Source organism: Brachyistius frenatus, unplaced genomic scaffold (genome assembly GCF_029030835.1).
Source record: "Brachyistius frenatus isolate BFR_SWC_R1_liver_20210118 unplaced genomic scaffold, ASM2903083v1 Contig_36, whole genome shotgun sequence".
NCBI classification, from domain to species: domain Eukaryota; kingdom Metazoa; phylum Chordata; class Actinopteri; family Embiotocidae; genus Brachyistius; species Brachyistius frenatus.
Genome location: NW_027210635.1, coordinates 982,501 through 1,001,534, shown reverse-complemented (window position 1 = coordinate 1,001,534; position 19,034 = coordinate 982,501). Strand labels below are relative to the sequence as shown.

The window sequence follows — 19,034 nt, the reverse complement described above, 5'->3', positions numbered from 1 at the left end:
AATATTATGACTTACTGAAATAAATCTTCAACTTGTACTTGTATATACGAGATATTGCTTTTCCAAGCACAGTTTTGTGTTACCTTTTTGAACCTTGCTTAATTTCTCATGTTTGTAACACCTTGAAATCTCATCAAAGAAGACAATAAAATCTAAGTTGATGACAAATAAGTTATCCCACAGATAACACTGACAGTGACGTGATTGTGAACTGGGAGCAGGAGTAAGATCATCCAGGCTCTGAGCCTTTAGGAGAGCTGCTGCAGGCTCTGCAGTGCTGGGAGGAATTCAGCCTGACCTTGTACAACAAGAGTTAAAAGGTCATGAGAGTAATCCTACATGACAACTCCCTTTTCAAACACCGTTCAAACTCAAGCTTTATTCACTCTCCTGTAATTATCTCCCAAACCGCAGGTGCTATCGCTTCTTCTTTGTGTATATATCTCTTTGTAGCAGCAGTGTATGACAACTACATACCTTTTACCGTGTGTTTACCTTGTGATAGCCATCAAAGGGCTTTGAATATGTGTTCAGAGTCCAACTCAGCTCCTCAATCGCCGACTGGGCTTCGCCACGGAGATCAGAGACATGAAAAGCTCATCGCAAGTTCGCACTGGATGATGGATCCTTAAGAAATGAGACAACATGTGGGGTCAGCAGCTTTCACTCATTTAGGTCGTCAAGCCTGCTGTGTCTATGGCGTGTCAGTCTGCGGGGACAGTTAGTTCACCCGCGTGTGTCCAGCACACTCACTATAGGTGGTTGTCTGAATGGATCAGTCTCAGTTGGACAGTCCACATTAGCTTTATGCTGATGGTGCTAAAGACAGATGAATGAGCCGCAAGTGGGGAACTAGTCCAATACATGCAGACGTTCACTTGCTTGCTACTTTATTAGGGACACCTGGACAATTTCATATAATTCACAAAAACATATCTGCCACATAATTTTTCTTTACAAAGTTTATTGTTTTATTCCAACTATATGATTATTACTATTATTTCATCATGCCTACTGGTGGACTATACTGAAATGTGTTTTTATTGTTTTATTTCCCTCAAGTTGAGGCGGGGAAATCAGTAGAAACACTTCTTAGTAAAATGCTTTCTCGCACAACACTGAAAACTAGATCTTCAGTAATAAACATGTAGTTGAATTACCACCCCTCTGTCAGTGATCAAAAATAAAAAATAATTTTCTTTGTAAAGGAAACATTTATTGCATTATTACTTTTTCTCCAGTACTATACATACAGAAAACAAAACACCAATTAAAAAATGGATTAACTGATTTTTTTTGTTTGTCTTAATATATGTGAAATACATAGAAATGCAAATGTGGGTGTGCCATTATATTCCACTAAAGGATTATAGTTATGCACGACTAAACACAGCTCTCATTTCCATTTTAACTTTGTCTGTCATTGGAATATTGAATCTTAATTTGATTTGCTGAACATTATGTGTAAGCACTGTGTGCTGAAAATGAAGCTGCAATTCATCTTATTATTTCCAGCAGGATTAGGGCTTGTTTATGAGTGCCTGTGTGTTTTTGCTATCTATGAACCATCATATAGCCTGATTTGTTTTCCCACATGTCCGATTGAACGCACTCTGATGTGGATGAGGAAGGACAAAAGTGAGGGGGGGGGGTAAGCCTCTCCTCCTCTCCACCTCCCTTCCCCCAGCCTGCCCTCTCTCCACAGCGATGAGGTTAACAGTGGGATTACAGTCGGGCCACATGCAGGCATGTTGATTGTGGTGGACAGGTCCAGTAAACAGTGTCTGCCTGATGCTGAGTCAAGTGAATTGTCACTCTGGGTGAAGGGCCGAGGCTTTACTCGAGCCACACTTGTTGACAACCCGCTCTCTGCCCTCAAAGCCTGGCTGTATAATTTAGGCTGCTAGGGAAGGGCATCAATTATGCTAGGCTGCATGGCTGCAGGAGGACTGAAGGGTGAAAATCGTTTGGGCGTGTTTGCTGAGAGTGTGCGGACCAAAAGAATAGGGAAGTTGTGCAAGGTTCAAGGTGTGGTTGACTTTTTTGACACGTGCTCACGATCTGGTCTCACACCCAGCAAACGGTCAAGAATGGTGGCTTTTTTAGATCACTTCTACTGGTAACTATTAAAGGAAAGGTTCACATTTTTCAAACCTAATACTAACATGTATCATTCCTACTGAGATTTTTAACCAATGTTATTACAAAACTAAAATCACTGTAAATTTGGAAGATTCACAGTTGATTTGAACGTTTACACAGAATGACCACTTTGAATTGTGTCCCTATAACTATCACATAAGCTGAATTGCATTAAAGGGGAGGTTTTTTTTCAGGGAAAGGATGGAAAGAAGGAACAATTACAATACAGACACATTGAATATATTCTTTCAAAGTACATGTGGGCGTGTGAGTGTTGTTTTAAGAAGCTACAATAAATGTGAGCCTGCCCTTTAATACTGACATGACACAGCACACGTAGCCTCAGACCAATACACAGTCACAGAAACATGACAGTGACCATTACCATAGCAATAACTGCGCTCATTCTCTGCATTATTAACACTGATTGCTGACTTTACGGGGGAAAAAATTCTTCCAGCAGGCCCAGTCGTGTTAGCCACACACCCTGCCAGTGTCAATCTAGCCAACCACCACCTGCATGACCTGCACATGCAGCGGTCCCTGAAAGACACACTATTTTGGAAAAGGGTGTGTGGAGTGTATCCGAAAAAGTAAGCAGGGTGGAGTAAAGACACACCGGGCTTGTGTTGATGAGGTGGAGCGTACCACACGCTCTGCTATTGTTGCACTTGATCGTAAGTGCATGAGGTGTGTTTGCTTGCCTTTGTGAACATGTGCCACTGGGAGGAACAGGCTTAAGTACTGTTCCTCTAACCTGTTATTAGTCCTGCGTGGTAATTATTGTATTCATGACCACTAAAAATCATTATAGTCAAAATCATTTTTGACACATTTGAGGTGATATTATCAGATTTTATATAGCACACACGTGATGACAGCTATATGGTGTGCTCCCGTTAAGCCAATAAAACAAACACAAACTAACAGGCCTTGAAGTGCCCTTATAAACAATTGGTGTTTAAAAGTGTTTGTCTACAGTGACAAATTTTAATACTTTGAATTGTCAGTTATTAGCAGAGCTGGGCTCCCCGGTCAAATATAAATTAATCATTTATCTATTTTCAGTACAAGAGAAAGAAAAGCTGTGTTATTATACAATAGGCAGGGACATTCGGAGAGTGCCACCCTCTGGCAAGACCAATAGTCTATTCTTCTATGATATGCAAATCTGCAACTGCAACCACGCATGTATGTCTGGATATATTTACAAGTATATTACAGTTGTACTGGTTTGAGTTCTTCCCTTTGAAACCACTGTCTCTGTGTGCTCTATAATGACTGCTTGCTGTATTAAGTTTCAGTAAGTACATGTGTATCTCAGAGGAAAACGGGTACGTGTGAATGTGGATTGTAATATGGAGTCATCATATCTCCAGAGTTGCCTGTGTTTTGTCACTATTAAACTTTAGAACCATGGAGTAGTTTTTGAGATCTATGGTATTTAGTAGGCCATATGTAAGATCTTGAAATGGTAATGAAATTGGAAAATAACTAGTTCCCACCAGGTTTCATGAAATGTTAAAAATTATTTACAATTGGTTATTTATTTTTAGCCGTGCTAGTTCTATGAATGGCACTGTTGGTCCGGCTGTTGTTTGGTCAGTCAACCACTCCACTGAAATATTTCAACCACTTGATGGGCTACCAAGAAATACTGTACAGATATGAATGAAGGATGGACCCTTTCACTCACAAAAAAATGACATGACAGTTACTGCATGGAAAAGCACATTTTGTACAGACCTTCATGGTTCCCAGAGGATACATTTTAATAAATTTGGTAACCTTTTTACTTTAGCTCAAGCACCACTGCAAGGTACACATTTGTGGCTTTGAGTGAAATGTCTCAACAATTATAAGATGGCTTGCCATGAAATTTGGTAGTTCTAATTAGCAAATGCTAACACACAGCTAAATGTGGCAAATATTACCTGCAAAGCATCAGCATGTTAGCATCGTTAATGTGAGCACGTTAGCATCCTGGCATGAGCATTCAGCTCAATAGACTCAGCTCACCTGTAGACTCGTACCATACTAATACAAATACTGGTCTATACTATATACTATACACATAAAATGTCTTAAAATTTCGAGTAATGAATGTTGAAATTCTTCTTGACTCTTTTTTAAGTTTAGAAAAAGTAAGTTTCATACAAACTCATCATTTACTTTTCTATAGTTGAAATCATGATACTTTAATCGTGTGTAGCAGGCGCAGTGCTGGTTGCTTCTGCCTCAGTCAACCCTCTCTGCATACTGTCTGTGAGCTCATGTCAGCTAGAAGTCCACAGGTGCATCCTCCAGAGTCTCTTTGTCTCATAAAATATGCTTCAATATCTCTATTTTTAGGTGCACAAGTGTTACTGTATGTCAAAACTGTGTCAAAACAACAAAAATATATGAATCTACCTGACCATCACTGTATGTCGGTTGTCTTGGAGTTCAAGCTCTTGGACACCTTTAATATCTGAAGGAGTGTGGATCATCTTTCAAGTGTATTGTCAGCCTGGAGACAATGGAGCCAGGTCTCACGTTGCCTTGAGGGGTACCACACCTGATACACTCAAGGGGATTGGCCGTAATCATGAAGACACATGGAGGGACTCTCCCTGACAAGAGCCACTTGTTACCAGGCCACTGTGACTCACTCGCGCTGGCCATGTGCTGCCTGTGTGTGTGTGTGTGTGTGTGTGTGTGTGTGTGTGTGTGTGTGTGTGTGTGTGTGTGTGTGTGTGTGTGTGTGTGTGTGTGTGTGTGTGTGTGTGTGTGTGTGTGTGTGTGTGTGTGTGTGTGTGTGTGTGTGTGTGTGTGTGTGTGTGAGAAAGAGACAGAGACAGAGAGGGTGAGGCTTCAAAACAGAAAGCAAGACTGAGTCAGGGACTTATGAAAAACACAAACAGGGAGTAAATCCAAACTTATAGTTACAGTGAGAGTAAAAGCAAGCAGAAGATACCTGTTTTACAGATACCGTGGCAGTAAAGGATTGTGAGCTGATTGTGAGGGGTGTCTGTTACCAGACCACAGCTGATCCCTCCTCTTCATCCTCGTCTGCCTCCTCCTTGTCCTCTGATATTACAGTGGGGCAAACTTGAAAAGAACAGAGGGGTTGCAGTTTCCATGAGTCACATTAAGATTCAGATCAATAAGTATCAGTGTCATGTAGTGTTTTTTATGTAACATGAGTAAAACTTAGCAGTTTTTTAAGTGTCACAGACACAACAATCACTGAGTCACAGCTGACTCGCTGTATGTTCAGTCATGCTGGACAAATGTGTTCAGCATGTGCTGTAAACTACAATTCAACTAGGATTTCAGACACCCTTTTAATAGTTCAACTACCAGCCTTTATTTGCGTGCGTGTGTTTCAAAATGCTCCCTGCCAGGTTCCAGAGGTGAGGCTATCATTGATTATAACCACCTTCACTGAAGACATAAATCTGTGGCTCAACTGCCAGGGAGCAGACAGCTGATAAACCAGTGAGGATAATAAATCTTTTTTTTTTCTCCCTTGTCTGTTTTACATGTCCAGACAGCATGTGCCTACATGGGTGACCTCATGTCTGAAAAGGGGCTTTCTAATCAGACTCCTGGGAGTTTCTCACCTTCAGCTGCACACCCTCCCTTATCTTTGTGGCCTGTCCATTTCTGTCCCGTGGTTTTGTTGTTTTCCTTTTCCTGTAACACCTGGGAAAGCTGCAGGGGAAATAAAGCGCTGCCAACACATTCCAACACATTCCAGCTCTAAATGCCTGGGCACAGCTGCACATCGTTCACATACTCTTATTTAAAGGTGAAGCATTTCTTTGTTTCTCCACACCGCATCATGTTAACATGTGGGCCAGTGGTTTTCACAATGTATGCTGGTAACTTTCATGTCTGAGCTATAACCTGAAAATGACCTTGAGAACAAAGATAAGGTCTTTATGATCCCCTCCAAATATATTGTATGACATATCTACTTGCAACACATATTTGTGTTTTTTCCACAAAATGTTTAAATACCTGGATAAAAATTAATAAAGAAAAATTTATTTTTGTGATAAGATCCTTCACGAATACACAATTTTCTCCCAAAGATAAAACAGATTTGGTTATATCACAGAAGGATTTGGGTATTTCAGTTTTTCTCCTTATATTTCAAATGTCTAAAGTTACTTTTTTAATTTTGATGTTGCTTATTTAATCATGAATACTGTACAGTTGAGGAGAAATTCTTGAAGAAAGACTTGAAGTGAAGTTGTATTCGCTTTAAAATCCTTGGCTGGAAAAAAAAAATCCAGAATCTATGAATAAGAAAACATCTTTCATATCAAAGGTTTAACCGCTAGATAAAATGACATTTAAACTTTTAAATGTTCCTTCCTCAACAAATGAATGTGAAAACAGCCTTCTGGTGTAAAACTCACACACATTATTGTGCACAATGAAGGTCCAAGTGAAGTAACAATATGCAATAAATTAAAGTAAAAATTTGAAATATCTGTGGGTTTTGTCTCTGATTCAGAAGAATTTCAGAAAACATGTGTCCTTGGAGAGTAAAGAATGGAGCAGATATTTTGCTTGTTGCAGTTAAAGAATAAAAAAAAAGAAAAAAAAAAGGAACTAGCCCCATTTTTTTTCCAAACAAGAAAACCACAAACTTAAAAAAAAAAAAAAAATTACTCAATCTTAGCTTCTGGCCCTCCCACCTCCGCCCTTCCAGTTCCCCCCAGAGGGAAGCAAGTGCGTCAGTGTGGGGTTGGAAAAGAAGAGAAGTAAAGCCTTTAGACTTTCAGGAAGGAAACACATCTGGGGAATAAGGAAAGAGAGAACGGGTGAAAAGAGGAATTAGTATGGAGGAAGAGGAGCAGGCCAAAAATAGTCAGCCTCCGCTCCAGCGTTGCCTTGCCAGAGCCCCTACCACACCTCCTGCCACTCAAGCATTAGTCAGCCCTGACCTATCCCTCAGAGGATGACTAAGTTCTCCACCGAACCCCCCAAGTCATGAACCTCACTTCCTCCCAGGTGTCTTAATCCAGTTCACTCAACTTGAGACCCCCAGACTTGCTTTTTTATCTTTAGAGGTAAACAGAAGACTCCCCTGAAGTGTGTGTGGGACTGTTTACAGATCAATATGAGCTGGGAGTGAGATAAACATAAAAACTAAATGGAAATACATAATCATAGTTTACCAATGATCCACTCAGAGATAACAGGAGTCAGAATGATTGAGGTTCATGGCATTGTAATAAGAGTCAGTGTAAGGAAATGGGTAAACATGTGCATTCCACTGCCCACGAACCCATCTAGAAAAACAGGAACTCAGGCCAAACAAATATGGTTAAGCCAGATGTTAGGCGGTGTCGCGACCAGACTGGTTCGGGATGGGAGAACCTGGAAGCATAACAGATATTTCATCTCATACAGGTGTTCAAGAGAACTTATTACACATGTTGGTTTTGGGGTTTGCTAGAGCAAACAGGAAGCAGTGGGGAGTGTTTGACTGTGATTGGTCACCATAGTTTGATTTGTGACAGCAACAAAAGAACGCAGAAGGAGGCGGAAGTTGACCAGGATATATACAAATTACCATGGACAGAGTGTACGTGTCTGGCAGCATGTTATTAATATCAGAGGGAGGATTCTGACACAGACCTACTAAAGTTTTTTTTTTCCAAGTTGTAAATCACAAACCATTGTAAAGTAGTCAGCACATTCTCACTACAAACCTCACTTTGCTGAAGACAGTCTGGTTGCCCTTATACCATGAAAATAAGATTAATTTTATAACATATATTTACATTCTCAAAAGTTACAACATTTTAAACTGACCAAAAGCCAATACAACATCTTGATGTAAACTGAAGACTCAATTTATCTTATTCCTGCTATTTTAAAATTCACATTTTGGTTACTTAGATAGCATGTCTTATTAGAATCATTTTGTATTACTCATACAGTAGGCAGTGTAAGTTTTGGTGCTGCCAGTTGTGCATCAAGCTGTTAGCTGCAGTGTTTGTCAACTAGAGCCATCCAGTGGTGCTTTAAGGAAATTTGAACAGAGCAAAGAGAAAACAATCGGACCTTCAACAGAGACACTGGCCTCCAACAACTGGTGGGATTTTTCTTCAAGCCAAGAACTCCTGTTCTGTGATACTGCTTGTAATCTACTCCACAGTAGCTTCAATTTCGATTTCTTTTGTATACTTTGGCCACAACAAAGTGGCAGCGATATAGAGGTATAAAATCACCGTTATCAAAGCATTTAACACAGTCTACTCTTTACATTTTAGGACTGAATCAGTTGTCAAAAATAGTCAGCCTCCGCTCCAGCGTTGCCTTGCCAGAGCCCCTAACACACCTCCTGCCTCAAGCATTAGTCAGCCCTGACCTATCCCTCAGAGGATGACTGAGTTCTCCACCGAACCCCCCAAGTCATGAACCTCACTTCCTCCCAGGTGTCTTAATCCAGTTCACTCAACTTGAGACCCCCAGACTTGCTTTTTTTATTTTTATTTTTTTATCTTTAGAGGTAAACAGAAGACTCCCCTGAAATGTGTGTGGGACTGTTTACAGATCGATATGAGCTGGGAGTGAGATAAACATAAAAACTAAATGGAAATACATAATCATAGTTTCAGGACTGAATCCGTTGTTTCCCGCTAGTTTTGATAGGTTGAAAGTAGAAACTGGGTGCTCTCTCTGTTGGTTTCTAATTAAAAAAATATTGATGGAATTTGTTTTAGTTGATATTAATTATTTAGAGTGGCATAGCTGGTGAAGGTTGTTTTTTTTGGTGTTGTTTTTAGGATATACTCTTTCAATTGTATTGGAAATATAAATTCCCGATTTCACAATTACTCTCCTTTTTATCCTGATTTTGTGGGATATTTTATGTTATCTCTATTGTGTTCATACAATAAAAAACCAATTTAAAAACCAATTAAATCTCAATAATATCCTGGTTGAATAAAAGGTCAATAAATTATGATTGAAGCTCGCCAGTAGGCCTATTTAACCCAACACCATTATGACTGCTTTAAAAAAAATAAAAAATAAAAAAAGTCATTATCATTATAATGGTTATAATAAACCACGACGAGACAAGCTGATCCGTAACATAATCCGTCTCCATGGAAACGCTCTTAATACGGAAAGCTCGCTTGGACAACAGGAGCTAAACGCGAAGGGAAGTTAAAGGGGGCAACAGGAGGAGGCCATGGCTGGATGGTGACTGACGTGGAAGGTGGTGTCAGGACTGAGTGACAAACTTCGGGGCAAAACAAGTCCAATCGGTCCCGCTGCGGGTCTCGCTGAGCTCGGCACGATGAGTCTGGACAAAGCAGAGCTGTGTGACTCGCTGCTGACCTGGGTGAGTTTGGTATCGGCGAAGTTTCTCAGCAAGGCTAACAGCCGGCTAACAGATTGACAGCAGGTGGTAGCAAATTATTAGCAAGTTATTAACTCACGTAATCGATATAAAATAAATAAATAAATAAAAAGCTTTACTGACTTGAGTAAATTGACGCGGAAGTAGTCGTGAGGTACGAAAGTTGTTTGGTTGTAAGCTAATTGTCGCTAGCCACCAAAGCTAACCAGCGAGGTAAACACACGGGAAGTTTTTTTTTTTTTTTTTTTTTAGGTGGTCCCGTTTTATCTCGTGTTACCAAACTGACCTGCGGTGTCAGCGAAGTTGACTGCCAGGGAAACAAACCCCCCAAGTAGCTTAGTGTAAGCTGAGAGACTTAGGCTATCGTAACTAACTTTCTTTTCACGCATCGGGGTGAACCCACCTGTTTGGCACCTCGTCAGACAGACAGGACGAAATCATTACTTTATTTACTGACTTTTACTTGATGTTGCTGTGTAACTTCAGACCACTATGGTGTTACTTTTCCTGCAGGGTCATCGTTTTTGCCTTGAACAGGGAGAGAGAAAAAAAAAATGTTTTAATGCTCATTATAGACGGATGAGACAATAGCTGCTTAAATCCATTTAATAAAAAGTCTTGGTTTACCAATGATTTGAGATTATTATTTTTTTTATGGCCCACATTGTGTTTTTGAAAAAGATATTGTTATGGTAATAGTCCAATATAATGTAAATAGAGGATCTAGAAACCTAAGGATAACCCTGTGCAAGTATCGGATCACTTCGCAAATTTATGGTTTGTTAAAGTTCACTTCTTTAATGAGTCCTTCTTACTGTCTTAATTTTCAGTTGCAGACATTTCAGGTGCCATCATGCAACAGCAAGTATGACCTGACCAGTGGAGTGGCCGTTGCACATGTACTGCACAGAATGTAAGCAGATGCAGTCACACTCGCTGCTGTTTTGATTGTCTGAGAGCACAACAGGAACTCGGAGGAAATGGCTTTTAGAAATTCATTCAGAACTCACTCCTCACTCACTTAGATTTGCTTATCTGTAATTTGCGCTAAAAGTCCACTATCTGCAAAATTTTAACCTGTTAAAGAATACAGTTTGAAGCCTGCGTGGTTATCTGAGTGTAACTGCCCAGCTGTGGCCTTGGATGCCTCAGACATCGGTGTGATTTTTGAGTAAAGCAATCTGTTCAGGTCCAATCACTTTTGGTGGGCTATTTGTATTTTCTATGTGCCCAAAACTACTGATAAATTATGCAACAATCTGAAAAAACCAATGTGTTCTTTTACTCTAAGGTCACTTTATCTGCTTCTTCATCATTATTTCCACACATTGTTATTTTTAATGAATGGTTTAGCTCATGTTATTGTGCTTGTGGGGGACAGAAACACAGAGCCTCACTGCCCTGTAGCCTCCTGTGAATCTTGATGTCCAGAGAAATGTCGTCACTACAGTTCTCTTGCGCTCTCATTAACAGAGACCCCTCCTGGTTTAATGAGACATGGCTTGGCAGGATCAAGGAGGAGAGCGGGGCCAACTGGCGCCTCAAGGTAATTTGTGAAACAGCAGGATTTGACAGAATACCCTATAGCTACTTACAATGACCAAGATGTCCTGGCTTTTTTTTTGTTTATATCTCCTTTTCCCCTTATTAAATTGAGGTTCAAGATTGTAACTCTTTGTTTCATTCTTTCAGGTCAGCAACCTGAAAAAGATTCTTAAAAGCATGCTGGACTATTATCACGATGTAAGAAGATTTTATTTTACTTCTTCAGCATCCAGCACTCAATTCTTCTCGAGGCTCGAGCCTAATGTTTATTCCTCCTCCACCATGAACAGGTGCTCGGTCACCAGGTATCCGAGGTACATTTGCCAGACGTGAACCTTATAGGAGAGATGGGGGACGTCACTGAATTGGGCAAGCTGGTGCAGCTCGTGTTGGGTTGTGCTGTCAGTTGTGAGAAGAAACAAGGTAAGCTGTCGGCTGTAAAAGGAAAAAAAAGAAAGCAGAGGTAGCCAGCTGTGAAAATAACAGTGGATTAACTGAAAGTCAAATCACATGATTCTTGTTTCAGTCATGGCCTGAGCATCACAAGTTGATAAAATGACCACATGCTGTTTTCTCCATACTGAAGGCTATTTTACAGAGTATAATTCAGAAGACCAAAAACTGATCAAGTCTTTTGATTATTGAAACAACAACAACAACAGGATGAGCACTGGCTCTCTAAAAATAGACACAGTGCTGGTTTCAGTGTCAGAAGAGTATTTATGTTAATCTGTATTTGGCTGCACCTTCACTGGTCTTTGTTGTCTCTTCCTAAACACAGAACAAATCCAGAAAATAATGACACTTGAGGAATCTGTCCAGCATGTTGTGATGACAGCCATTCAGGAGGTGAGTGAGCTTCTTCACTTATCCTCTCCGTTCTGTCTACTTTGCATTAATCCAGCTCTTAGTCATGCTTAATTCACCATCAAAGAAGTCTGGATAAACGTAAGACAGAACAGCACCCCAGAGACTAGACTCTGGTATTTCAAGTGCATCTTTAGTTATTGAAGGTCCCATATTGTATAAATTCAAATTTCCACTTCTTTTATGATCATAAAGCAGGTCTACATGCTGCAAAAGTACTGTGAAAATGTCAAAACGCTCAGTCCACACAGCCTGTATTAATAACCAGTGCCGCATGGACTTCCATGAGTTTGTAATGTCGCAAACTCGCGCTTGTGTCCATATGTCCGCTCTCAGCAGAGGTCACTCTCCACCCTTTTATCTGGAAGACTGGAATTACTCCCTCATGGTTGTTTGCCAACCAGTCCAGTTGTAGTTTACATCTATATCTGTCCAGACTCATAGAAAAGGTGTTGTAAAAACTTCAAAGGAACCGTAATGCGTTCACATGTTTAGCTGATAAAGCTGACTGACGATGCTCCTAATACAGATGTTGCTGCAAAGAAGCTACAAATTCTAAAAACGCGGATGCTTCAAGCACATCTTCAACCCAACAGCACAGAATATCTATGCAATTGGATCAGTTTCAAGGTGGACACCCAATATTTGTGTCACCAATTCTGTATCCAAACAAATGTGAAATATGGTCCCAATCTCCCCTTCTGTTACTGAGTTACGGTGTTGAATAATGGCCTTAAAATGGTTTTGCAAAACATTTTGATGTCATAATGATATTTACTTTTGACCTTTTGGATATAAAGTGTCATCAATTCACCATTGGACATTGAAATCTTTAGATATGGCCACTAATGTGTTTTGAGAGGTCACAGTGACTCTTGGCCACCAAATCTTAATAAAGTTGATCTTTGCGACCAAGTGAGCGTTTGCACCAAATTTGAAGATATTCCCTCAAAGGGCTTTTGAGTTATCACGTTCACGAGAACAGGACAGACGGATTGAGAGCCCGAAAACATAATTCCTCCGGCTTTGGCTATCACTGGTGTAGAGGTGGGCGGCAGAGTGGCGCATTGGTTAGCATTGTCACCTCACGGCAAAAAGGTTCTGGGTTAGAATCTGGGCCTTTCTGTGTGGAGTTTGCATGTTTTCCCGGTGCCTGCGTCGGTTCTTTCCGGGTCCTCCGACTTCCTCCCACCATCCAAAAAAAACAACTGGTTAATTGGTGGTGATTCTACAAGGTGTGAATGAGAGCGTGAATAGTCTGTCTCTATGTGTTGGCCCTGTGATTGACTGGCTCCCTGTCCAGGCCGAACCGTGGCCTTCACCCAAAGTGAGCTGGGATAGGCTCCAGGCCCCCCCCCTCCGTAACCCTGTTCAGGATAAAGAGGGTATATGGATGGCGTAGTGGAGGCATAAAATCACCGTGCGGTCATTCTATCACAGAGCTAGCAAGCTACAAGACAAGAGAAAATCTGTGATTTACTTGGACGTCCATCACTTACAAAAGTTAAGAAGAGAGTCCATGATATCGATACGTCTTACAAACAAACACAAAACAGGCTGACATGTAAAATGTTCATCATTATTATAAGTGCACAGATATTATGAAGGTCAAGAATGCAAATAAAACACCAGAAAAGTGTGAAAATGGGATCTTTTTAAAAGGAACCTCTGGGGGTGTAAAAACATTGAACATCCTCCAGATTTGACCAAACAAAGAAATCCAGAAAACCACATAAACCTGCTTTTGAGCCAGATGCCTTCAGTGAGTGTCGTTCCTGCTTTTTTTTGTAGCTTTTATCAAAGGAGCCGTCATCCGATCCAGGAAGCCCAGAGACCTACGGGGACTTTGATTACCAGGTGAAACCCACAACACATTCAGCCCTCTATGTATACTAGCTCCGCACTCTGATTTGGTACTTCCTAACACTGTTAGTGTTTGGCATTAATGTTTACGCCCCTCCACTGTGATCAGTCTGACATCACCTTTGTCTGCACATTCTGTATTTGCAGTCCAGGAAATATTATTTTCTAAGTGAAGAGGCAGACAAGAAGGAGGACCTGAGTCAGCGCTGTCGAGACCTTGAACATCAGGTTGGTTTGCCAAATGGAGTTAATTTATTAAGAAGCTACTTTGTCAGAAATAACTGTAGAGCAACTCTTCTATCGGTTTACAGAGCAGACAAACAAAAATAGGTCACCCTGCAATTATTTGTTTTCCCCCATCATACCACAATGCATGCCATTAATACTGCACGTACCTCCACGCAAAGCAGAATAAAGTTGGTTACCTTGCTGAGAAGGAGGTGTGCAGCCTTTTTGCTTTTCACAATAAAAGCCACTCTTTATTTTTCAAGGTGACCTATTTTAACATTATATTTAGTTACCAAAAGCAGTAATTTAATACAGATTTTAAACGATGTTAAAGAGTAAAGAGATGAGAGCCACGAAACAGAAATGCTGCATTGTGTGGGAATGTCTGACCACTAATAGGTAAACTACTTTATAGAGAGAAAATTACTGACTGTAAAAGCACTGATTGGTGATGGCTACCAAACTGCTGACCATAAATTGTATTTAAAGCCGGGTCTTATTCAATGACCATCTTAAGGATCATAACTTTAAAACGCTATACTGATTTGATTTGATCTTCCTTTTGTATAATACAGTTTTTGACAAGATCTGAAAAGGGAAGCCAATTTGTGGTTTTAATGTAATATGGTGCCATCTCATCCCTTTCTATTCACCTGACTTTAAGACACATGGACATGTAGTTTCACTGTACTGTGGTTGCAGCATGTTCTTTATTGTGTTTACTTGCAAACGTTTGTGCTTTGGCCCGTATTGATTAGCCCTCCTGACACTCTGTTTGTGTTCCCATGGCTTGTTTGTGCAACACTGACTGTGAAGGGACTAATTTAGTTTTTTTTTTAAAGATAACATTCTAGTCAATAGTTGCATAACATAAAGATAAAACTGACACATTGCCTTGGGATGGAGCGGGAGCCAACAATAATTTGTACCGCTCTCAGCCCACCTGTTTGTTTACTTACTCAGCCCACGCGTTGGGGATTAGTCATTTGTGTTGTTTTGAAAGCTATTTGCTGTTACTGGTCCAGTGCTAAAGCATGCAATCTGTCCTTAAAGTTCAGTGTAGGGTTTTGCTGTATTCAAACTGCAAAGATGTCCTACAGGTAAGTATCTGCTCCCCTTTTTTTTTTTTTAAATATTGGAATGCAAGCTTGTCTAACTGAAACCTCAGTTCAGTCTGATGCAAACGTCGCCCCCAGTCATCCCCGTTCCTCAAACCAAACCAACTTCATCAGCCTGAATTCAGACCTTTAACAGCATAACCAGTGTTACTTATGTTTCTCAATGAGCTGTACATATTCATCTATTTATATCACGAGGATCTGGTTTAGACCCTGAGGTAACGCTAACAACTGCACTACTGAGAAAGTTCCATCTGAGACCTCTGCACACCAGCTGACTAACAAGCTTTGAGCATGGGAAATGAAAACAAAGCATGTGTCTAAGGTCCTCTTTGTACTGAAAGTGGCGAGTTTGTCGATGTGCATCTTGTTTTTCTCCTCTGTGAATCCGTCGTGTGCCAGTACTGTGGATTTCTTTCGTCTTTTTTTTTTTTGTTTGTTAGCGTACTTGATAAGGTTACACTTTTAATTGGTTTTCCTCTTCCTCTTTTTTCTGGCACTTCTTCTTCGTCTCTTGTTTTTCCTCCCTTTGTACAGCTGCACATCCTCTTCATTGGCTTCTCTCTTAGCAGTCCATTACAGACTCTGGCTTTGTGCCTCCTTTTGTAATGTTTGTGCTCTGTTTCTTTCTCCCCCACCGACAGCTGTCAGTGGCTCTGGAAGAGAAGTCGTCCCTACAGGCGGAGGCGCGCTCCCTGAAGGAGAAGCTGAGCTGCTGCGACTCTCTGGACGCCTCCACCACCGCCATCACGGGCAAGAAGCTGCTGCTGCTGCAGAGTCAGATGGAGCAGCTTCAGGAGGAGAATTACAGGTACTCATCCAGCTCCGCTGTCACAAGGACAGAGACAGGAGATCATTCCTGCCCACTGCAATAAGACTGTACAATAACTCACCTCTGGCAAAATCCATCACACATCAATAACACAGTTGCACTGTTGGTTGTTTGTTTGTTTGTTTGTTTAATTCTTGGCACTGTTTTTAGTTGAGTTTAATTTAATATTATTCTATTTTTATTGTATATATTGTACATTTTTACATTTTATATTTAATATTTTTTACTACCTCTATTTTTTTTATTCAGTTACATCTATTGCTTTGCCCTGTATCTATAAATGCTGCTGTAGCAAAAAAAAAAAATCCCCTTGCGGGATTAATAATGTCTATCTATCTGTCTGTCTGTCTGTCTATCTATCACTCTATCTATCTATCTATCGCTCTATCTATCTATCTATCTATCTATCTATCTATCTATCTATCTATCTATCTATCTATCTATCTATCTATCTATCTACTAGCAGTACACCCAGAGTTTGACTTACTTTTTAATGAGTATTTAATTCAAATGCACAACGAGGGACTAAGCAGACACTCATTACACATGTTGATATTCACATAATTTCCTCATCCTAACCACAACTTCTCCAAGTTCTAACCGTGTAGGTCATAAGAGTCAACACCATATAAACATGCAAATGAGCTGCTGTTGTCGAGTCGTCTTCCTCCCTTCAGTGTCTCCCTATGAGAACACTCGCTTACGTAAGTCCCTGTATGTCTCAGACTGGAGAACAGCAGAGATGACCTGCGTGTGCGAGGGGAGACACTAGAGCGGGAGGTCACCGACCTGCACCAGCGAAATGTAGAGCTGACCAGCCTGGCGGAGGAGGCCCAGGCCCTCAAAGATGAGATGGACATCCTCAGGTGAGAATCGGCTTTTATTCATCCTGGGAGCCACAACACCGATGGAGATGATTATACAGTGATTATTATATAATGAATTGTACATGCCCTGTTACAAGCTAACAAGTTTGCACTCGAAGAAAACTGCAGAAAGTCACGCTTGGTGGGCGTCGAGTCACATGGACGCCGAGATTGTGCTCATGCTTTACAGCTTCTTTTTTTTTTCCTTCTTTTTTTTTATGCAACTCATTCATAATTTATCAGTGCTTTACATACAGATTTCCCTTATGTGAAACTGTGAGATACATACCTTGTAAATATCAGCTGGCAATTATTGTTGAGCTAGTGCTTCAGATGTTGTTGTGAATAAGACGACTACCAACAAACCACATCAAAGGACCAACAATGAGTAACAAGCTAAAGCCTGATATCTTGTGCTTTCCACAGATCTGCTGTACTTTACAAACTATTCATATGTATTGGTGAGCCTCATCGTTGCAACGGGTGCCATCCTCCATTACTACAACGTACACGCATTGTTTTGCCGCTGTAAACACTCTCTAGTTCAGATTTTTGCAACTGAAAATCTGCCCAACGAATGCACCATTTCTTCCTGTTTGATTAACATTTACTAAAAACTGCTACCCAACGGTGGGTGGAAGGTACTCGGGGCCCCGTTTGGTAACTTCCACTGAGTGGAACTAATGACACTCTTAATAGGTCATAGATCATTTTTAAAGATATACATTTTTAGTAGAAACGTGTGTTTGGTGTCGAGAGATACAGACAGTCGGTACGTCGAAAAGTTTTGCGAGACCAACTAACGCATCATTGGTTGGTCTTTCAAGGGATTTATTGACAAAAATGTTGAATATCACCAGCCTTCTCCTTTAAAGCAGTAGTTCATCTATTATCAATTTGCACTCTCAGAAACAACCCACGCTGCCCACACACAGACGTCCATTCAGCTCCTCTCTGACATCTGTGTTGATGAAAAGAATTTCATGCATTGACACGGGCTTGCGTCAGAGTTGTTGGTTTTGTTAAGTACATATCCACACTGTTGTATTGTGTTTACCTAAAAATCATATTCCTCTTCTGGTGCTCGACACCTCCCACACGCTCCTTTCCTCCCCCTCAGGCACTCGTCTGACCGGGTGAACCAGCTCGAAGCACTGGTGGAGACGTACAAGAGGAAGCTGCAGGATCTGGGAGACCTGCGCCGACAGGTGCGCCTCCTGGAGGAGCGCAACACCGTGTACATGCAGCGCACGTGCGAGCTGGAGGAGGAGCTCCGCAGGGCCAACGCCGTCCGCAATCAGCTGGACACCTACAAGAGACAGGCAAGCTTGTGGGCTGGAAGGAGGAGGGAGAGTGATGCTTGTTCCCGTGTTGACATCCAAGTGACGTTAAACAGAGTCTGGCTTCTGCACGTGTTTGGAAAGCCTTTCCGTTTTTACAGCGGGCTCTTGCGGACTGTGTGCTCTCTTTGACTGTACAGGCCCACGAGCTTCACATCAAGCACTCTGCCGAGGCCGTGAAAGCCGAGAAGTGGCAGTTTGAGTACAAGAACCTGCACGACAAGTACGACGCGCAGCTGAAGGAGAAAGAAGTGAGTTGGTGAACGTTGTCGGGGATTAAAAGGTCGATTGTGGCAGGAAACGCATGCGAGCGTCACTCGCACACTGCCATTACAGAGCTGTTCTACCGGTGAGGAGCATCTGTTTATAGCGCTCGTCTCAACGCTCTGTCAGATTACCTAACAAGGTGTCGTAGCGTAGTATATTGTGTAGCTGAACATTTGCAAGTGATCATTACAGGGCACACTTCCCTGCAGGATTAATTGTTACCAGGCAAATATTGTACTATTCTTCAGCGGACTCCCACGTCTTGTGTCAATTCTCACACCTTCTGCAAACTGACAGGAGTGATTAATGTCCTCACTTACTTGTGGGAGTCATGCTAGCTATTAGTCTCGCTATTAGCTCTGTGGCTCATGTGCTTATGCTTTATTTCTTAGCGTCTGATCTCAGAAAGAGACACACTTCGGGAGACGAACGATGAGCTCAGGTGTGCACAAGTCCAACAGAGGTGTCTCAGTGGAGCAGGTGAGCAGGTTAAGCTGCAAGATAATCAGCCACTTACGGTAGAAGACATTTTTTCTTGATCACTTTTATCCAGCATTAAAACCTGTTGCCTTTCACATGGTTGCACTGTGCGTT

The 19,034-nt window shown here is 41.2% G+C and overlaps 1 protein-coding gene across 1 annotated transcript in view; it reads left to right on the top strand.

Moving 5' to 3' along the window:
• The first annotated feature begins 9,298 nt into the window (after window positions 1-9,298).
• Window positions 9,299-19,034, top strand: part of hook2 (hook microtubule-tethering protein 2) — a 15,231-nt gene continuing 5,495 nt past the window's right edge. The window contains exons 1-13 of the mRNA XM_069701222.1: window positions 9,299-9,496; window positions 10,345-10,427; window positions 10,988-11,060; window positions 11,207-11,257; window positions 11,350-11,482; window positions 11,841-11,908; window positions 13,718-13,783; window positions 13,937-14,017; window positions 15,780-15,946; window positions 16,693-16,833; window positions 17,954-18,155; window positions 18,314-18,424; window positions 18,833-18,920. Of these exons, the coding sequence (XP_069557323.1) occupies window positions 9,452-9,496; window positions 10,345-10,427; window positions 10,988-11,060; window positions 11,207-11,257; window positions 11,350-11,482; window positions 11,841-11,908; window positions 13,718-13,783; window positions 13,937-14,017; window positions 15,780-15,946; window positions 16,693-16,833; window positions 17,954-18,155; window positions 18,314-18,424; window positions 18,833-18,920 (1,309 nt within the window). The 5' untranslated portion in view covers window positions 9,299-9,451. The remainder of the gene's footprint in view (window positions 9,497-10,344; window positions 10,428-10,987; window positions 11,061-11,206; window positions 11,258-11,349; window positions 11,483-11,840; window positions 11,909-13,717; window positions 13,784-13,936; window positions 14,018-15,779; window positions 15,947-16,692; window positions 16,834-17,953; window positions 18,156-18,313; window positions 18,425-18,832; window positions 18,921-19,034) is intronic.